Raw genomic sequence first — 13,370 nt, forward strand, 5'->3', positions numbered from 1 at the left:
TCCCACAATTGTCGGTTTTGGTGAAATATCTGAAAATTGCCTCAAAGCTTCAACTTCTCAGCACCATATCACCCATGTATTGTTATGCACCAAGAAAAAGCACCCTAAATATGATTGCCAGGGTTCCTCTGAACAGTTTGGTGGCCATTGTTCATAGGTTTACCAAAGTATCTGGCATTTAGAGGCCCCAAAATGAAGTTAGCACATACAAACAGTCCAGTGGGTAACTTCAGCTAATGAAAAATCAACACATTGACTGCATTTTTGTGGGGTAAAAACACAGAAATATATGTTTACCCCCCAAAACCCATATATTTTTGGAAAGTACACATTCTAACGGATCTAAAATGGGTACCCATGCCTTTCTGCTCCAAACTACTGAGTCGCAAGGCTTTCCCACAATTGTCGGTTTTGGTGAAATATCTGAAAATTGCCTCCAAGCTTCAACTTCTCAGCACCATATCACCCATGTATCGTTACGCACCAAGAAAAAGCACCCTAAATATGATTGCCAGGGTTCCTCTGAACAGTTTGGTGGCCATTGTTTATAGGTTTACCAAAGTATCTGGCATTTAGAGGCCTCAAAATGAAGTTAGCGCATACAAATAGTCCTGTGGGTAACTTCATCTAATGAAAAATCAACACATTGACTGCATTTTTGTGGGGTAAAAACACAGAAATATATGTTTACCCCCCAAACCCATATATTTTTGGAAAGTACACATTCTACCGAATCTAAAATGGGTACCCATGCCTTTCTGCTCCAAACTAATGAGTCGCAAGGCTTTGCCAAATTTGGCGGTTTTGGTAAAATATTCTGAAAATTGCCTCAAAGCTTCAACTTTCCAGCATCGTATTGTCCATGTATCATTACCAGCATAAAGCATCCTAAATATAAACATAGGAGTCTACTAAACAGTTTGATGCCCAATGTGCATAGATATACCAAACTATGTGGCGCACAGAGACCCCCAAATGACAATATGTATAGACATTTTCACGGCTGACGCGCTGGCTGCTGCAATATAACCACCCGGTGTGTGTATTATGCGACATTAGACCACCTAACAGTACAGAGACCCCAGAAAACCATATATTTTCAGAAAGTACACATTCTGACGAATCCAATATGGGTAAATAAGTCTTTCTACTGCAAACTGCCAAACTGCCAAGCAATGCTGAACATAACGGTTTTTATCAAATTTCTGAAAATCGTCACAAAGCTTGAATTTTACCCCATTATATGCCCCACATTTCATAACTTATGAGCATAAAACATCCTAAATATGAACGCCAGGGGTCTACTTAACACTTTGATGCCCAATATGCATAGATATACCAAACTATGTGGCGCACAGAGACCCCCAAATGACAATAGTGTATATACATTTTCACGGCTGACGCGCGCTGGCTGCTGCAATATAAGCACCCGGTGTGTGTAATATGCGACATTAGACCCCCCTAACAGTACAGAGACCCCAGAAAACCATATATTTTCAGAAAGTACACATTCTGACGAATCCAATATGGGTAAATATGTGTTCCTACTGCAAACTGCCAAACTGCAAAGCAATGCTGAACGTAACGGTTTTTATCAAATTTCTGAAAATCGTCACAAAGCTTGAATTTTACCCCATTATATGCCCCACATTTCGTAACTTATCAGCATAAAACATCCGAAATATGAGCGCCAGGGGTCTACTGAACACTTTGATGCCCAATATGCATAGATATACCAAACTATGTGGCGCACAGAGACCCCCAAATGACAATAGTGTTTATACATTTTCACGGCTGACGCGCGCCGGCTGCTGCAATATAAGCACCCGGTGTGTGTAATATGCGACATTAGACCCCCCTAACAGTACAGAGACCCCAGAAAACCATATATTTTCAGAAAGTACACATTCTGACGAATCCAAAATGGGTAAATAAGTGGGGTAAATAAGTGTTTCTACTGCAAACTGCCAAACTGCAAAGCAATGCTGAACATAACGGTTTTTATCAAATTTCTGAAAATCGGCACAAAGCTTGAATTTTACCCCATTATATGCCCCACATTTCGTAACGTATCAGCATAAAACATCCTAAATATGAACGCCAGGTGTCTACTGAACACTTTGATGCCCAATATGCAAAGATATACCAAACTATGTGGCGCACAGAGACCCACAAATGGATATATAGTAGATAAAATTTACATAGGCAAAACAAACTAACACAGAACAGTGTGAAATGCAAATAAATCACCAAAAACTAATAAAACCACAAAAATCAATGCTTTTTTTTTCACACTAGTGTAATCAGCCACCAGAATTACCGTTTGAATATTTTAGCTGGGCCAAATCGATTATACGGACAGAAACAAGTGAACAACACAAATGCAGAGCTGAAAATGCAATAAAATGGCTAAAAATGCACCAAAATACCCAAAATTGCAATATAACCACCAAAATAACATACAAAAGCTATTGCACAGTAGGGTTAGCGAATACGCTATTCGGAACGGCAATAAAACATTTTTTTTAGCCCAAAAAGAGACGATGCGATAAGAAAAAAAAAAAAAAAGCCACAAAGCCATATATGTACATATGCGTGTGCACAACGGGTAAATTGCATGTTATTTGCGCGTGTGCAAGTGTACATGGGTGCTGTAAGTGTGTGTGACCCCCCCAATCCCCAAAAATCTATGTGTGAGTGTGTGTAAGTGTATATTACTGTAATAAGTGTGTGTTGGTGTGTTTTTGTGTGTGTAAATGTTACACTTACCTGGGGTAGATGCATCAGATCGATGAGAAAGGGTCCCACGCAGCAGATCTCCAGCTCCAATGGTCAGCAGCCATGGGGGGGCGGAGCTGGGCGGAAGTGCAGCGCAGGCAGCAGCAGGACGCATAGGAAACGCGTCCCTGCTGCTGCTTTGGGGCCCCTGGGCGATCGCGCCCCAGGGGCCACACGATCCCCTGCTCTGCTCGTTGTCTAGGGGCAGGGGATCGTGAAGGAGCGGAGCGAGCGGCTCTAACAGCCGCTCCTCCGCTCGCAAACCCGGAAGTGCTGCAGAACGTAGAATCTACGATCTGTGGCACTTTGGTCCTTTGATCCACAGAACGTAGATTCTACGTTCTGTGGCACTTAAAGGGTTAAACAACTGTTGGGTTTCTTTGTTGACAAATCAAAATTTTACATAGGGAGTAGCTAAGACTGCAGATTTGTACATAACTGCACCAGAATCCACTGCAACAGTGCAAGAGCGATCACCATGCATCTGAAAAGTTATATACTAATAATTTTTTTTTCTGTTTTTCACACATACATAAATAACTTTTTCTTATGACATAATCTGTCGATGCTTTTCATACGGTTAATAAGCATTGTTTATTTCTAATTTTGTCCAGCTAGTGCATTCTATATGTATAAATCCGTAAGGCATTCCTTATTCAAAATTTTCCACATGAATGTTACACAACTCACTGTTGCATAATGTAGCTCACAGCAATGAGAACAAAGTAGAGATCTATATTTGCTCTTATTGCTACAAGCTGCAGTATGCAATAATGAATTATTCACAAGTTCTTACTCCCACCATATAGTCCATATTTAGCATTAAATAACAGCCCTGCTAGCAATTTCTCTTAATATTTTGTAGCATGATCAGATGAAGTGAAGTGGTGCAGTAAAAACAGTACAGTTGCAACACCCCCTCCTGACCCAGGCAAGAGCAAAATCAGATCCACTCTCTTCCAACTGTATCCCAAACAGCACCTGACGTACTTCGCATAGGTAGAGCAATTTGGTATGAGAGGCATATTATGCCCTCTGTGAAACTCCTTGCCCCATCCTCACTGCATTCTATATTCTGGATTCAGGTGTGTATAAGTGGCATCTTAGCAGTGTCTTGTTGCAGCTCAGAACCCTCCCCAGAGGGTTAATGCACATGTGCGTCCAGAGGCCCAAACAGCGCCCCACAGGACTAATAAACAATGTGATCTAACAGCAACCCCTCTGGCATTTTCCAAATCTAAAGAACACCAGTCTGGGTAACTATGTGATGATAGTAACCCTTTAAAGTTTCCCTCCACAAAATGCTAACATATACCTGAATTTACTGGGATTTCAAACTTGGCAGAATCTTGAGGAGGTAGATTAAAAAACTCCACGGAAGAAGAATTTGATGCTGTTTGTCCTGTAAAGCTACTGGAATCCTAGAAAGAAAAAAGTATTATAGGAGAACATGTTCATCATGACTAAAAACTAGTATTTTAAAACAATGTTGATATAACTTTTATACTATAAAACACAGGGCACTTGTAATAGTGATCATATAGCCCAAATCAGTTTTTTATACTTGGAATGCATATTACGAATATCTTGACATTATTTCACATATGATGGTTCTCTTGGTAAAATATGTGGGTGAACACATAAAACAACATACTTTATTTTTCTCAAAAGACATTTCAATAAAGAAGTAATCAGCATTTTCCCAAGATGTCCGCTTGTTTAACATTTGCACTCTTGCTAGTTAATATAAGAAGATGTGGATCCACTAGGCATGACAAAATCCAGCACTGACACTGCAATGCTAGCTTGATGGCTTAGGAAACATCTCAGAGTACATCAATGTAACAGTTGGCTCTAACCTTGAGCGTATTATTTGTGCTAAATCCAGATTACCTGGCTGGAGACAGACTGGATGCTTTGAATTATATCCTCTGGCTCTGAAGGGCTGCTCTTGTTCTGAAAGTTCTCCCCCAGTGCATTTGAGATCTAAAATGCAAAAACATTAGAACATAGCCTGTGCTGTCTTTCAACTGTCATGAATCAGAATATTTATCAAAAGATAAAAGGAAAGACAGAATTACAGAGATTCCTATAAAAGCCATTATGCCTGTACTAAAATGGCAGCAACATGAAATAACAAAACATTTATAGATGCATTGTTCAAATCCATGATTATGATACATTATTTTATAATAAATTATTTTAGATTATAAAGCGCCACTACTTTCATGTTGTAGGGATTTCTGAACCATATTACTTACCCGATGCCTTCCTCAATTTACAGATGGTGCTAAGATGCGAAGTTCAACACCATTCTGTTTAATAGAGCTATTATCTGTTCAAATTTTTGGTATACGGGGAGAAATTAATTGGATGATTATTTTAAATAAATTCTTAAATCTTAAAGAATATAGAGCAGCAACTATGAATAACGCTTGGTAAAATTTATTTGATTAATCAGCCCCATAGTTTTAGTGAAATTAAAACAGAGCATTTATTTAATCTCTCTCTTTGGCACCAAAATTAAGTACAGTAGAGTAGGTACATATGGACTATAAATAAAATAAATGTCAATAAGGCCTGCAGCCACAACTAACCTTCTTATCCAGTTCTTCTTTGTTGTAGCCAAGCAGCTTAAGGTATTTCTCTCTGGCATCTTGTTCAAAATTCACCTATGATGACAAATTAAGACTGATGATAAATATTTTCAACACTGGAGTTTGTCCCAGGCAACCAAACTACCTTTGATTACATTTGAATAAATCGTTTTATCTTTGTGCGAAGCCTTTTTCATTAAAAAAATTTTTTTAATGTCCTGGTGTACCATTTCCTGTAAAATAAGAAATCTATCCTTCAAATCATTATCTTTTTAAATATCTTTATATATTTTTTAAAGGCACCATTCTTTGCTTTATTTTACCTTTTCTATATGTCCCATTCTTCTATGGCACACATGACATTTTCCTTTCAAGGAAGAAGCTTTCTTTGGAGATGGTATGGCCTCTGTTTTGCACCATGAAGTGAGTGCAGTCAATACTAATGACTGCATGCAATAATATTTGTTTTCAAGCCCTTTACTATATTTAAGTGGAGATTTGTTATGCAAGTTCTAGCATATACCCTTATATTTTCCAGGAAAAGGTGAGTTTACTTTCTTTAGAGAGAATACTAATGATTGGGATCATTCACAAACCCCAGGAGTGCAAGAGTGCTAAGGTGGGTAACACCCCATAGTTGCTGCTCTCTACACTAAGCACCTATCCTGCTAATGGCACACACTTGCAATGACACATGGCCTCTGCTCTGAAAAGCCAAAGCAAGTACTTCTAAACAGAAGCCATCTGGCCCCAGGACAGCAAAATAATTATGCCTACCTGACTTTATATTCTACTAATATTTACTGTATATTAGTTAGGATTAAGCACAACATACTTTTTTCATTATTACAGAGAAAAAGTATTTTTTTTAAAAAAAAAAATTAGAATTATCTGTTTAAAGGAGAACTAAAGCTTAACTAAAGAAGTAGCTAGAAATGTTGTATATTTTGTGTGTAACAGCCCAAGGTAACCTCAGGCCTTTGGAAGGGAAGATCTGTGTCTCCAAAGAAGTCCCAGTAGCTCCCCCATCTTCTCTTCTGCTAATTCACTTCACACGCTCTGTGCTGCTGTCATTTACTGAGCTTTGGGACCCACTCACAATATACAGTACACATAGAATATAAATGTCACAATATAAGGCTGATTAGTAATTAATACAGATAATTACTACATGGCAGCACCGAAACCAGTGCAACTAGCATCAGAATTTCGTAATCAGCTTCGTGCATTAGCTTATATTACAGACCAACCTTATTTTCTGCTTGATAATTTGCGAGGTTCCCCTAAGCTTAGCTTCTCAACAGCTGCTCAGAGCCCACTGAGCAGATGAGCGTCGCAGACACTTACCAAGGTGGTGACCCCCTGTGACAAGTTTGAAGTCCTGGATCATTGCTGCTATTGGCAAGCTGAAACTTTAGGCTGGTGCAATAAGTTTAGTAAATAAAAGATGGCATTTTTAGCCATATTAATTTTTAGGGTTTAGTTCTCCTTTAAAATGGACTCTATAACCTTCCTGTAAGCTTTCTAAATAATGGGTTTCAGAATAAAGGATCCTATATATACTGCACTTTAACAAACCTATATAAGGGTTTTTGAGTACCTTAAGGAAGTTCCAGATACTCTTGTCGTAGACATCTTGGGAACTTTGCACTTTATTTTGGCAGTAGTTTACAAGGTTCCCAGAGAGCAATGCTGCTTGCAGCTCACTGGATCGGGCCAAGAACTCCTTCTCAATGCTGACTTGGCTGATGTAAACCTGCCGTGGAAGGGACTCCTGGTTTGGCTGCACAGAAGCTTTTGGACAGTCAAAAGAAACAAGTTTTCCACCAAACTGTCAAATTGAAGGAGAATATGGGTTAACAAAATAAAATCCACAGTACCCTCAATAAAGTTTGAAAGAATTTGTCAGAGTTCTCTAAAATAGAAAATATATTTAAGAATAAACAAAAAAGGGAAGCACAAGAGGCCCTTTTCATTGATGGTTCTATGTTGGAGAGCAACCAGTTGTTTGTGATCCCAGTACCATTAGGGCATGTCTAGTGTAGCACACATTAAGAATATGTACCTTCTATGGCTAGTCCAAAATTATTTTATTCTTATACTATTCTACTAAATATTACACATTGTGTCTAGGCACAAATACAAGATAATCTTCTTAGACCACATACTTCCATATCAAACTACTTTTTAGCTTTTTGTTGCTCTTTAACCTCTTTTTCTTCAAATAAATTTAAATCCCAAAAATAATTTTGTCTAATTAAAGAGTGTGCAATTCTAAGCCATGTTCAAATATAAATTAAACATTATTAGTGGTTTTAACATTAGGATAATAGAGAGTCAAACTGCTATATATTCACATAAAATTGCAAGTTTTACAATGGAAGAAATCTGTTTGTAGCCAAACAAGTAAAAAAACTCCCTATTTTGTATACCTGTGTGCAATTAAAAGCAGTATCTGTTTCTCAATTTCCTAACTGCTGTTCTCTTATAGAATAATGTAGTCAGCTCTTTTCCACCCAAGACTCCATGTCCCACAATGCCCTGCATTAGCCCAAAATGTCATCAACACCGTAGTTACAATTTTTTCTCTGTGATACCAGTAGCACGAGAAAAAAAAAAAGCCACACTAAACACAACAGTACAGGACAGGTTTTAGGGAGTGTAACTGTGCCACCAGTGCTGAAACTAAGAACTACTTAAAGTGAACTGCACACACAGTATCTGTATTTGTTCACTTGTTGCAACTAATAGCATACAAATTCCTTCTGCTACAATTCAAAGCCCTTCATTCCTCAGCTTCTCACAACATATGTTCACGTTTTGCTGTTTCTTTAAAAAGAAACATAGATTATAACTTTTGGAGTACTAGAATTTTCTCTAGTCCAGGTGTGCCACTTAAGGGCCAATCCCAAAATCTCTGCACACTTTTGCAATCCAATTTGTGCCTGTATATTATCCACCGATTTAAATTATAAGATGTACAGGGCAGGGATTTTGCTACTGTGTCTCTTACCACATGGCACTTACGCTCTGTGTTTTTATAATTCTTGTCTTCCCTGTGTATACATTTCTACACTTTAAGATTGTACAGTGCTGTATATCCATGTATAAATAAAGTTATACATTTAACAAATATTAACAGCTACCAGCAGCACAGAGGAAAAACCACACTAAAAATACAAGTACATGTTGTCATTAAAATAAATACATCTCAATCGGTGCACAATCATCAAACTAACTAAAGAAATTAACAATCTGAGAAGTCTGTTAAAGGGGTTGTTCACCTTTGAGATAACTTTTAGTAGGATGTAAATGAATTTATTTTCATTATTTAGTATTTGTGGTTTTTGAGTTATTTAGCTTTTTAATCACATAGATTATCCAGCACACTTGGTACATTCAAAGTCTTTTTCTCATAGGGTGCCGCAACAAAATGTGTTCACCTTCACATACTTTAAATTGCGAATGTATAAGAATTGCAGCACTCCAATTATGCGTTAAAACCGCCTTTAATCCAAATATAGCATAGCGACGTTTCGGACACAAGAGGTCCTTTATCTTTTAAAGGACCTTTTGTGTCCGAAACGTTGCTATGCTATATTTGGAATAAAGACAGTTTTAATGCATAATTGGAGTGCTGCAATTCTTATACATTCGTTATTTAGCTTTTTATTCAGCAGCTCTCCAGTCCAAATTACCCTAGCGACCATGCATTGATTTGCATAAGAGACTGGAATATGAATAGGAGATGCCTGAATAGAAGGATCAGTAATGAAAAGTAACAATTTGTAGCTTTACAGAGCATTTGTTTTTAGAAGGGAGTCAGCGACACCCATTTGAAAGCTGCAAAAAGTCAGAAGAAAAAAACAAATAACTATGAAATTATAAAAAATAAATAATGAAAACCAATTGAAGTTGTTTAGAACTGGTCATTCTATAACATAATAAAAGTTACCTTAAAGATGAATCACCCCTTTAAGGAAAATGTGAGCATGTGTTTAAAATGAACAATTGTATTCTACTTACAGCAAAAGAGACTCCCACCGGCCTGCGAATCCATCTTGGAGGCTTTTTTAAAGGAGGGATTACAGTGGTCTGTGCAACTTGTTGCGGCACTTGTAGTGGAGGTAGCGGTTGCCCTGTCCCAAAAGGATCCAGGCTATTAAAGGACAATGAAATCTAAAACACAAATAGGGATGAACTGCAGATTCCATAAAACAAGACAAACTATACTCAATTCACTAGACTTTGCAGAATTCTTGCTAATTTTCTGCTACCATAATTCCACAGAAGCAGAAAGATAAGAAAACAAATTATGCCTCAATCCTTGCTTGCGCAATCAACCTATGGCGTGCTTAGAAGGCTATTAGGCAGCATAGGACTTAAAGGAGAAGGAAAGGTTAAAACTAAGTAAGCCTTATCAGAAAGGTCCATCTAAATATACCAGTAAACCCCCAAAGTAATGCTGCTCTGAGTCCCCTGTCAAAAGAAACACTGCATTTCTTTCCTTCTATTGTGTACACATGGGCTTCTGTATTAGACTTCCTGCCTTCAGCTTAAACCTCATTGCCCTGGGCAAGAGCATGCTTAGTTTGCTCCTCTCCCCCCACCCCTCCCTTCTCTACTGTAATCTGAGCCAAGAGCAGGGAGAGACTCAGGCAGGAAGTGATGTCACACCACATTAATACTGCAGCTCCTATTCTAAACAAACAGAGAGCTTGTAGAGTTTTTTATTCTACAGAATAAATATAGCATTCTAGCTTGCACTATTGCAGCTAATCTATAAAATAATAATCTAATAAAATGCCTCTGTAGCTTTCCTTCTCCTTTAAGTAGAATAAGGGAGCATTAATGCTTGCCCAAAGTGTGGTACAATCACATCGGGTACAGGAAGAATACACTGGCACACAAGGGTTCTTTCAAGCAGGTACAAGCCCTTGCTATATTTTATTTGCAGAGGTGCAACGTTTCGTTTGAGCGTTCGATCAAACTAATTGCGGTAAATCCTTCGACTTCGATATTCGAAGTCGAAGGATTTACATTCGGCAGTCGAATATTCGACCATATGTAAATCTGCCCCCTCATGTTTCGTAACAATTATTTATAAAAGTTGAGACTGCACTGTTTACCATTCCTTGACTGGAATGTTTGCATGATTAAAAGAGTACTCCCTTGTATGATATTTAAGACCCAAGAACAGAAGAGGTTTAGGTTATTTGCAGCTGTGAAGCCGTGATCATCATGGCATATCAAGTATCCACCTGTAAGTGCAAAAAGGTATGTAGCTCACAGAAAGTGTAGTCTAATCTGATACTCCCTTTCATTTCTTTGTGCGGATACGGACTCTCTGTAGAGCACAATCTCTCTTGTCTTTATTAAAATTACAAATTTAAGTGTATGAAATTACACCAGTTTATTTCACATCTGATTCCTTAAAACAGCACCCTTTTTATAATGTAAACAGTGACCTGCGTCTCAAACAGGCAGTAGACACACAATTTCACACTTACTCAGCTACTGCTTCACATGGAGCAATAACAGCTAATGCAGTGAATTGTTTTACAGAGTGTGGGGAAAATCCTGGGGAGTCAAGCATTTGTCAGGTTATTCCACAGAAGCTAACACAACACAAACCAGGAGATATATATGTGTGCCCTCTTGGAGGTCCTGTCCAGTATGAAGGGGACATTTTAAGGGGGTTCACAACTCTGTAAACTGTTTTAATTTAATAAAATAGTTAATTTAAGTACCATTTGGTCTACCATCTAAAAACAAGTTAAAAATGTGGGAACAAAGGTGAACGACCATTAATTTGAAACTAATTAAAGTTACCTTGTCTGCTTGACTCCTTTGCATTGCTTCTATGCTTCCACCCATAACAGAATATACGCTTATCCATCCATCAAATGAGGCAGCAGAAAATATGGATGGATTACGTGGACACCATTGAACATCAAAACACCACTGGTTTTCTGTGGGCAGCTCGTAAACAACCTGCAGAAAACAAAGCAGTAAAGCAAAAGAGGCCAAAAATCCCACACTAAATTCTTACATACTAATATCTTCCCCTACACATGTAAGAAATGATATGAATTCAAAACGTGATGTTTTTTCCCCTCACAAACAATATATTGTTGAAAAGTAAAATTGTCCCATTTCATGATATATACAGGGTTATTCAGCTTAATAATGTCAGTTGAAGACTAAACAGTTGGTATAAATAGTATGTGACTCCACGGGAAAGGCTTACTTTATTCTTCATACTGTTAAATGTTATAAGGGGAAAGAAAAAACCACCAGTAGAAAAAAATGTAAACAGTTTCCATAATGAAAGAAAATACAATTCTAAGCAATTGTTCAATAAACATTCATTTTATATGTTAAAGTTATATGTAAATGTAATTGTTATTAATATTCGGGATGCACCAAATCCTGGTTTTGGCTCAGGAATCCAATCCTTTTTCAGCAGCATTGGGCTAATACAACTGCCTGGCCAAACCGAATCCAGACTCTTAAAATCACATGACTTTAGGTTACAAAATCAAGACAAATGCAAATTTTTTTCAAAAGCAATTTTTTTGCACCCTCCCTTTTACTCATTTTCAAATTAGGGTGGGTTTCAGGCTGAGATTCGGCCAAACCCTTCAAATGGATTAATTGCATCCCTTATTAAAATCAGTATATACTTGGCTCTTTACTTTGACTGCACATCTGAACATGAGGGTGAAAGCTGAAATGTGGCAATTTGGCAGTCTTAGCTGCTCTGTATTAGAGATGCACCAAATCCACTATTTTGGATTCGTCCGAACCCTCGAATCCTTCACAAAAGAAAGATTTTGCCGAATACCGAACCAAAATCCTAATTTGCATATGCAAATTACGGATGGGAAGGGGTAAACTATTTTTACTTCCTTGTTTTGTGACAAAAAGTCCTGCGATTTCCCACACACCCTAATTTGCATATGCAAATTCATATTCAGTTCGGCCAGAAGGATTCAGCCTAATCCGAATCCTGCTGAAAAAGGATGCATCCCTAGTATGTATGTATGTATGTATGTATGTATATCTATATATCTCTATATATCCATCCATCTATATATCCATCCATCTATATATCCATCCATCTATATATCCATCCATCTATATATCCATCCATCTATCTATCTATATATATAGATATAATATTTATAGGTGTAGCCATCAGATTGCTTCGGTAATTACTACCTCACTGTCTCTTTTGTATATTGCACGTTGCGCCATAATATCAGTTGACAGCAGCAGAGAGCAAAGTTGCACTGTACCTTAAAGGGGTTGTTCCCCTTTAAATCAACTATTAGTTTGATGTAGAGAGTGATATTCTGAGGCAATTTGCAATTGCTTTTTTTTTTTATTTTTTATTCAGCCACTCCAGTTTGCAATGTCAGCAATTTGGTTGCTAGGGTCGAAATTACCCTAGCAACCATGCATTGATTTGAATAAGAGACTGGAATATGAATAGGAGAGGACCTAAATAGAAAGAGGAGTAATAAAAAGAAGAAAAAACAATACATGTGTAACCTTACAGAGCATTTGTTTTTAGATGGGGTCAGTGACCCCAATTTTAAAGCTGGAAATAGTCAAAAGAAAAAGACGAATGACTTAAAAATTATAAAAAAATAAATAATGAAGACCAACTGAAAAGTTGCTTAGAATTGGCCATTCTTGAACATACTAAAAGTTAATTTAAATGTGAACCACCCCTTTAACAGAAAAACACTAATGTATGAGTGTATGCATTTCCATGTGTATGTGGAGTCATGTCCTAGGAAGGGTAGATTTTTCAATGACAGCTAATTATTTATTTTTTTTACATCAATTAGTGTATCTGCAAAAATTGAATAACAATAGGGTGGACTGTAAAAAAATTTGTCTGGCAGACAACAAGGCTATGGGCACACAGGCTGAAGGCTCTGACTGTTGTCAGCCTGCGTATTTTTGCAGGCTGAGAGAAGTGGA

At 37.6% G+C, this 13,370-nt stretch overlaps 1 protein-coding gene across 1 annotated transcript in view; it reads right to left on the minus strand.

Moving 5' to 3' along the window:
• sec31b.S (SEC31 homolog B, COPII coat complex component S homeolog) overlaps positions 1-13,370 on the minus strand; it is a gene marked incomplete at its 5' end in the record, with an annotated part of 58,303 nt that overhangs the window by 24,085 nt on the left and 20,848 nt on the right. The window contains 6 exon segments of the mRNA NM_001091781.1: positions 4,094-4,199; positions 4,672-4,764; positions 5,376-5,450; positions 6,976-7,206; positions 9,402-9,554; positions 11,208-11,369. Of these exon segments, the coding sequence (NP_001085250.1) occupies positions 4,094-4,199; positions 4,672-4,764; positions 5,376-5,450; positions 6,976-7,206; positions 9,402-9,554; positions 11,208-11,369 (820 nt within the window).

This window comes from Xenopus laevis, chromosome 7S (genome assembly GCF_017654675.1).
Source record: "Xenopus laevis strain J_2021 chromosome 7S, Xenopus_laevis_v10.1, whole genome shotgun sequence".
NCBI classification, from domain to species: Eukaryota; Metazoa; Chordata; class Amphibia; order Anura; family Pipidae; genus Xenopus; species Xenopus laevis.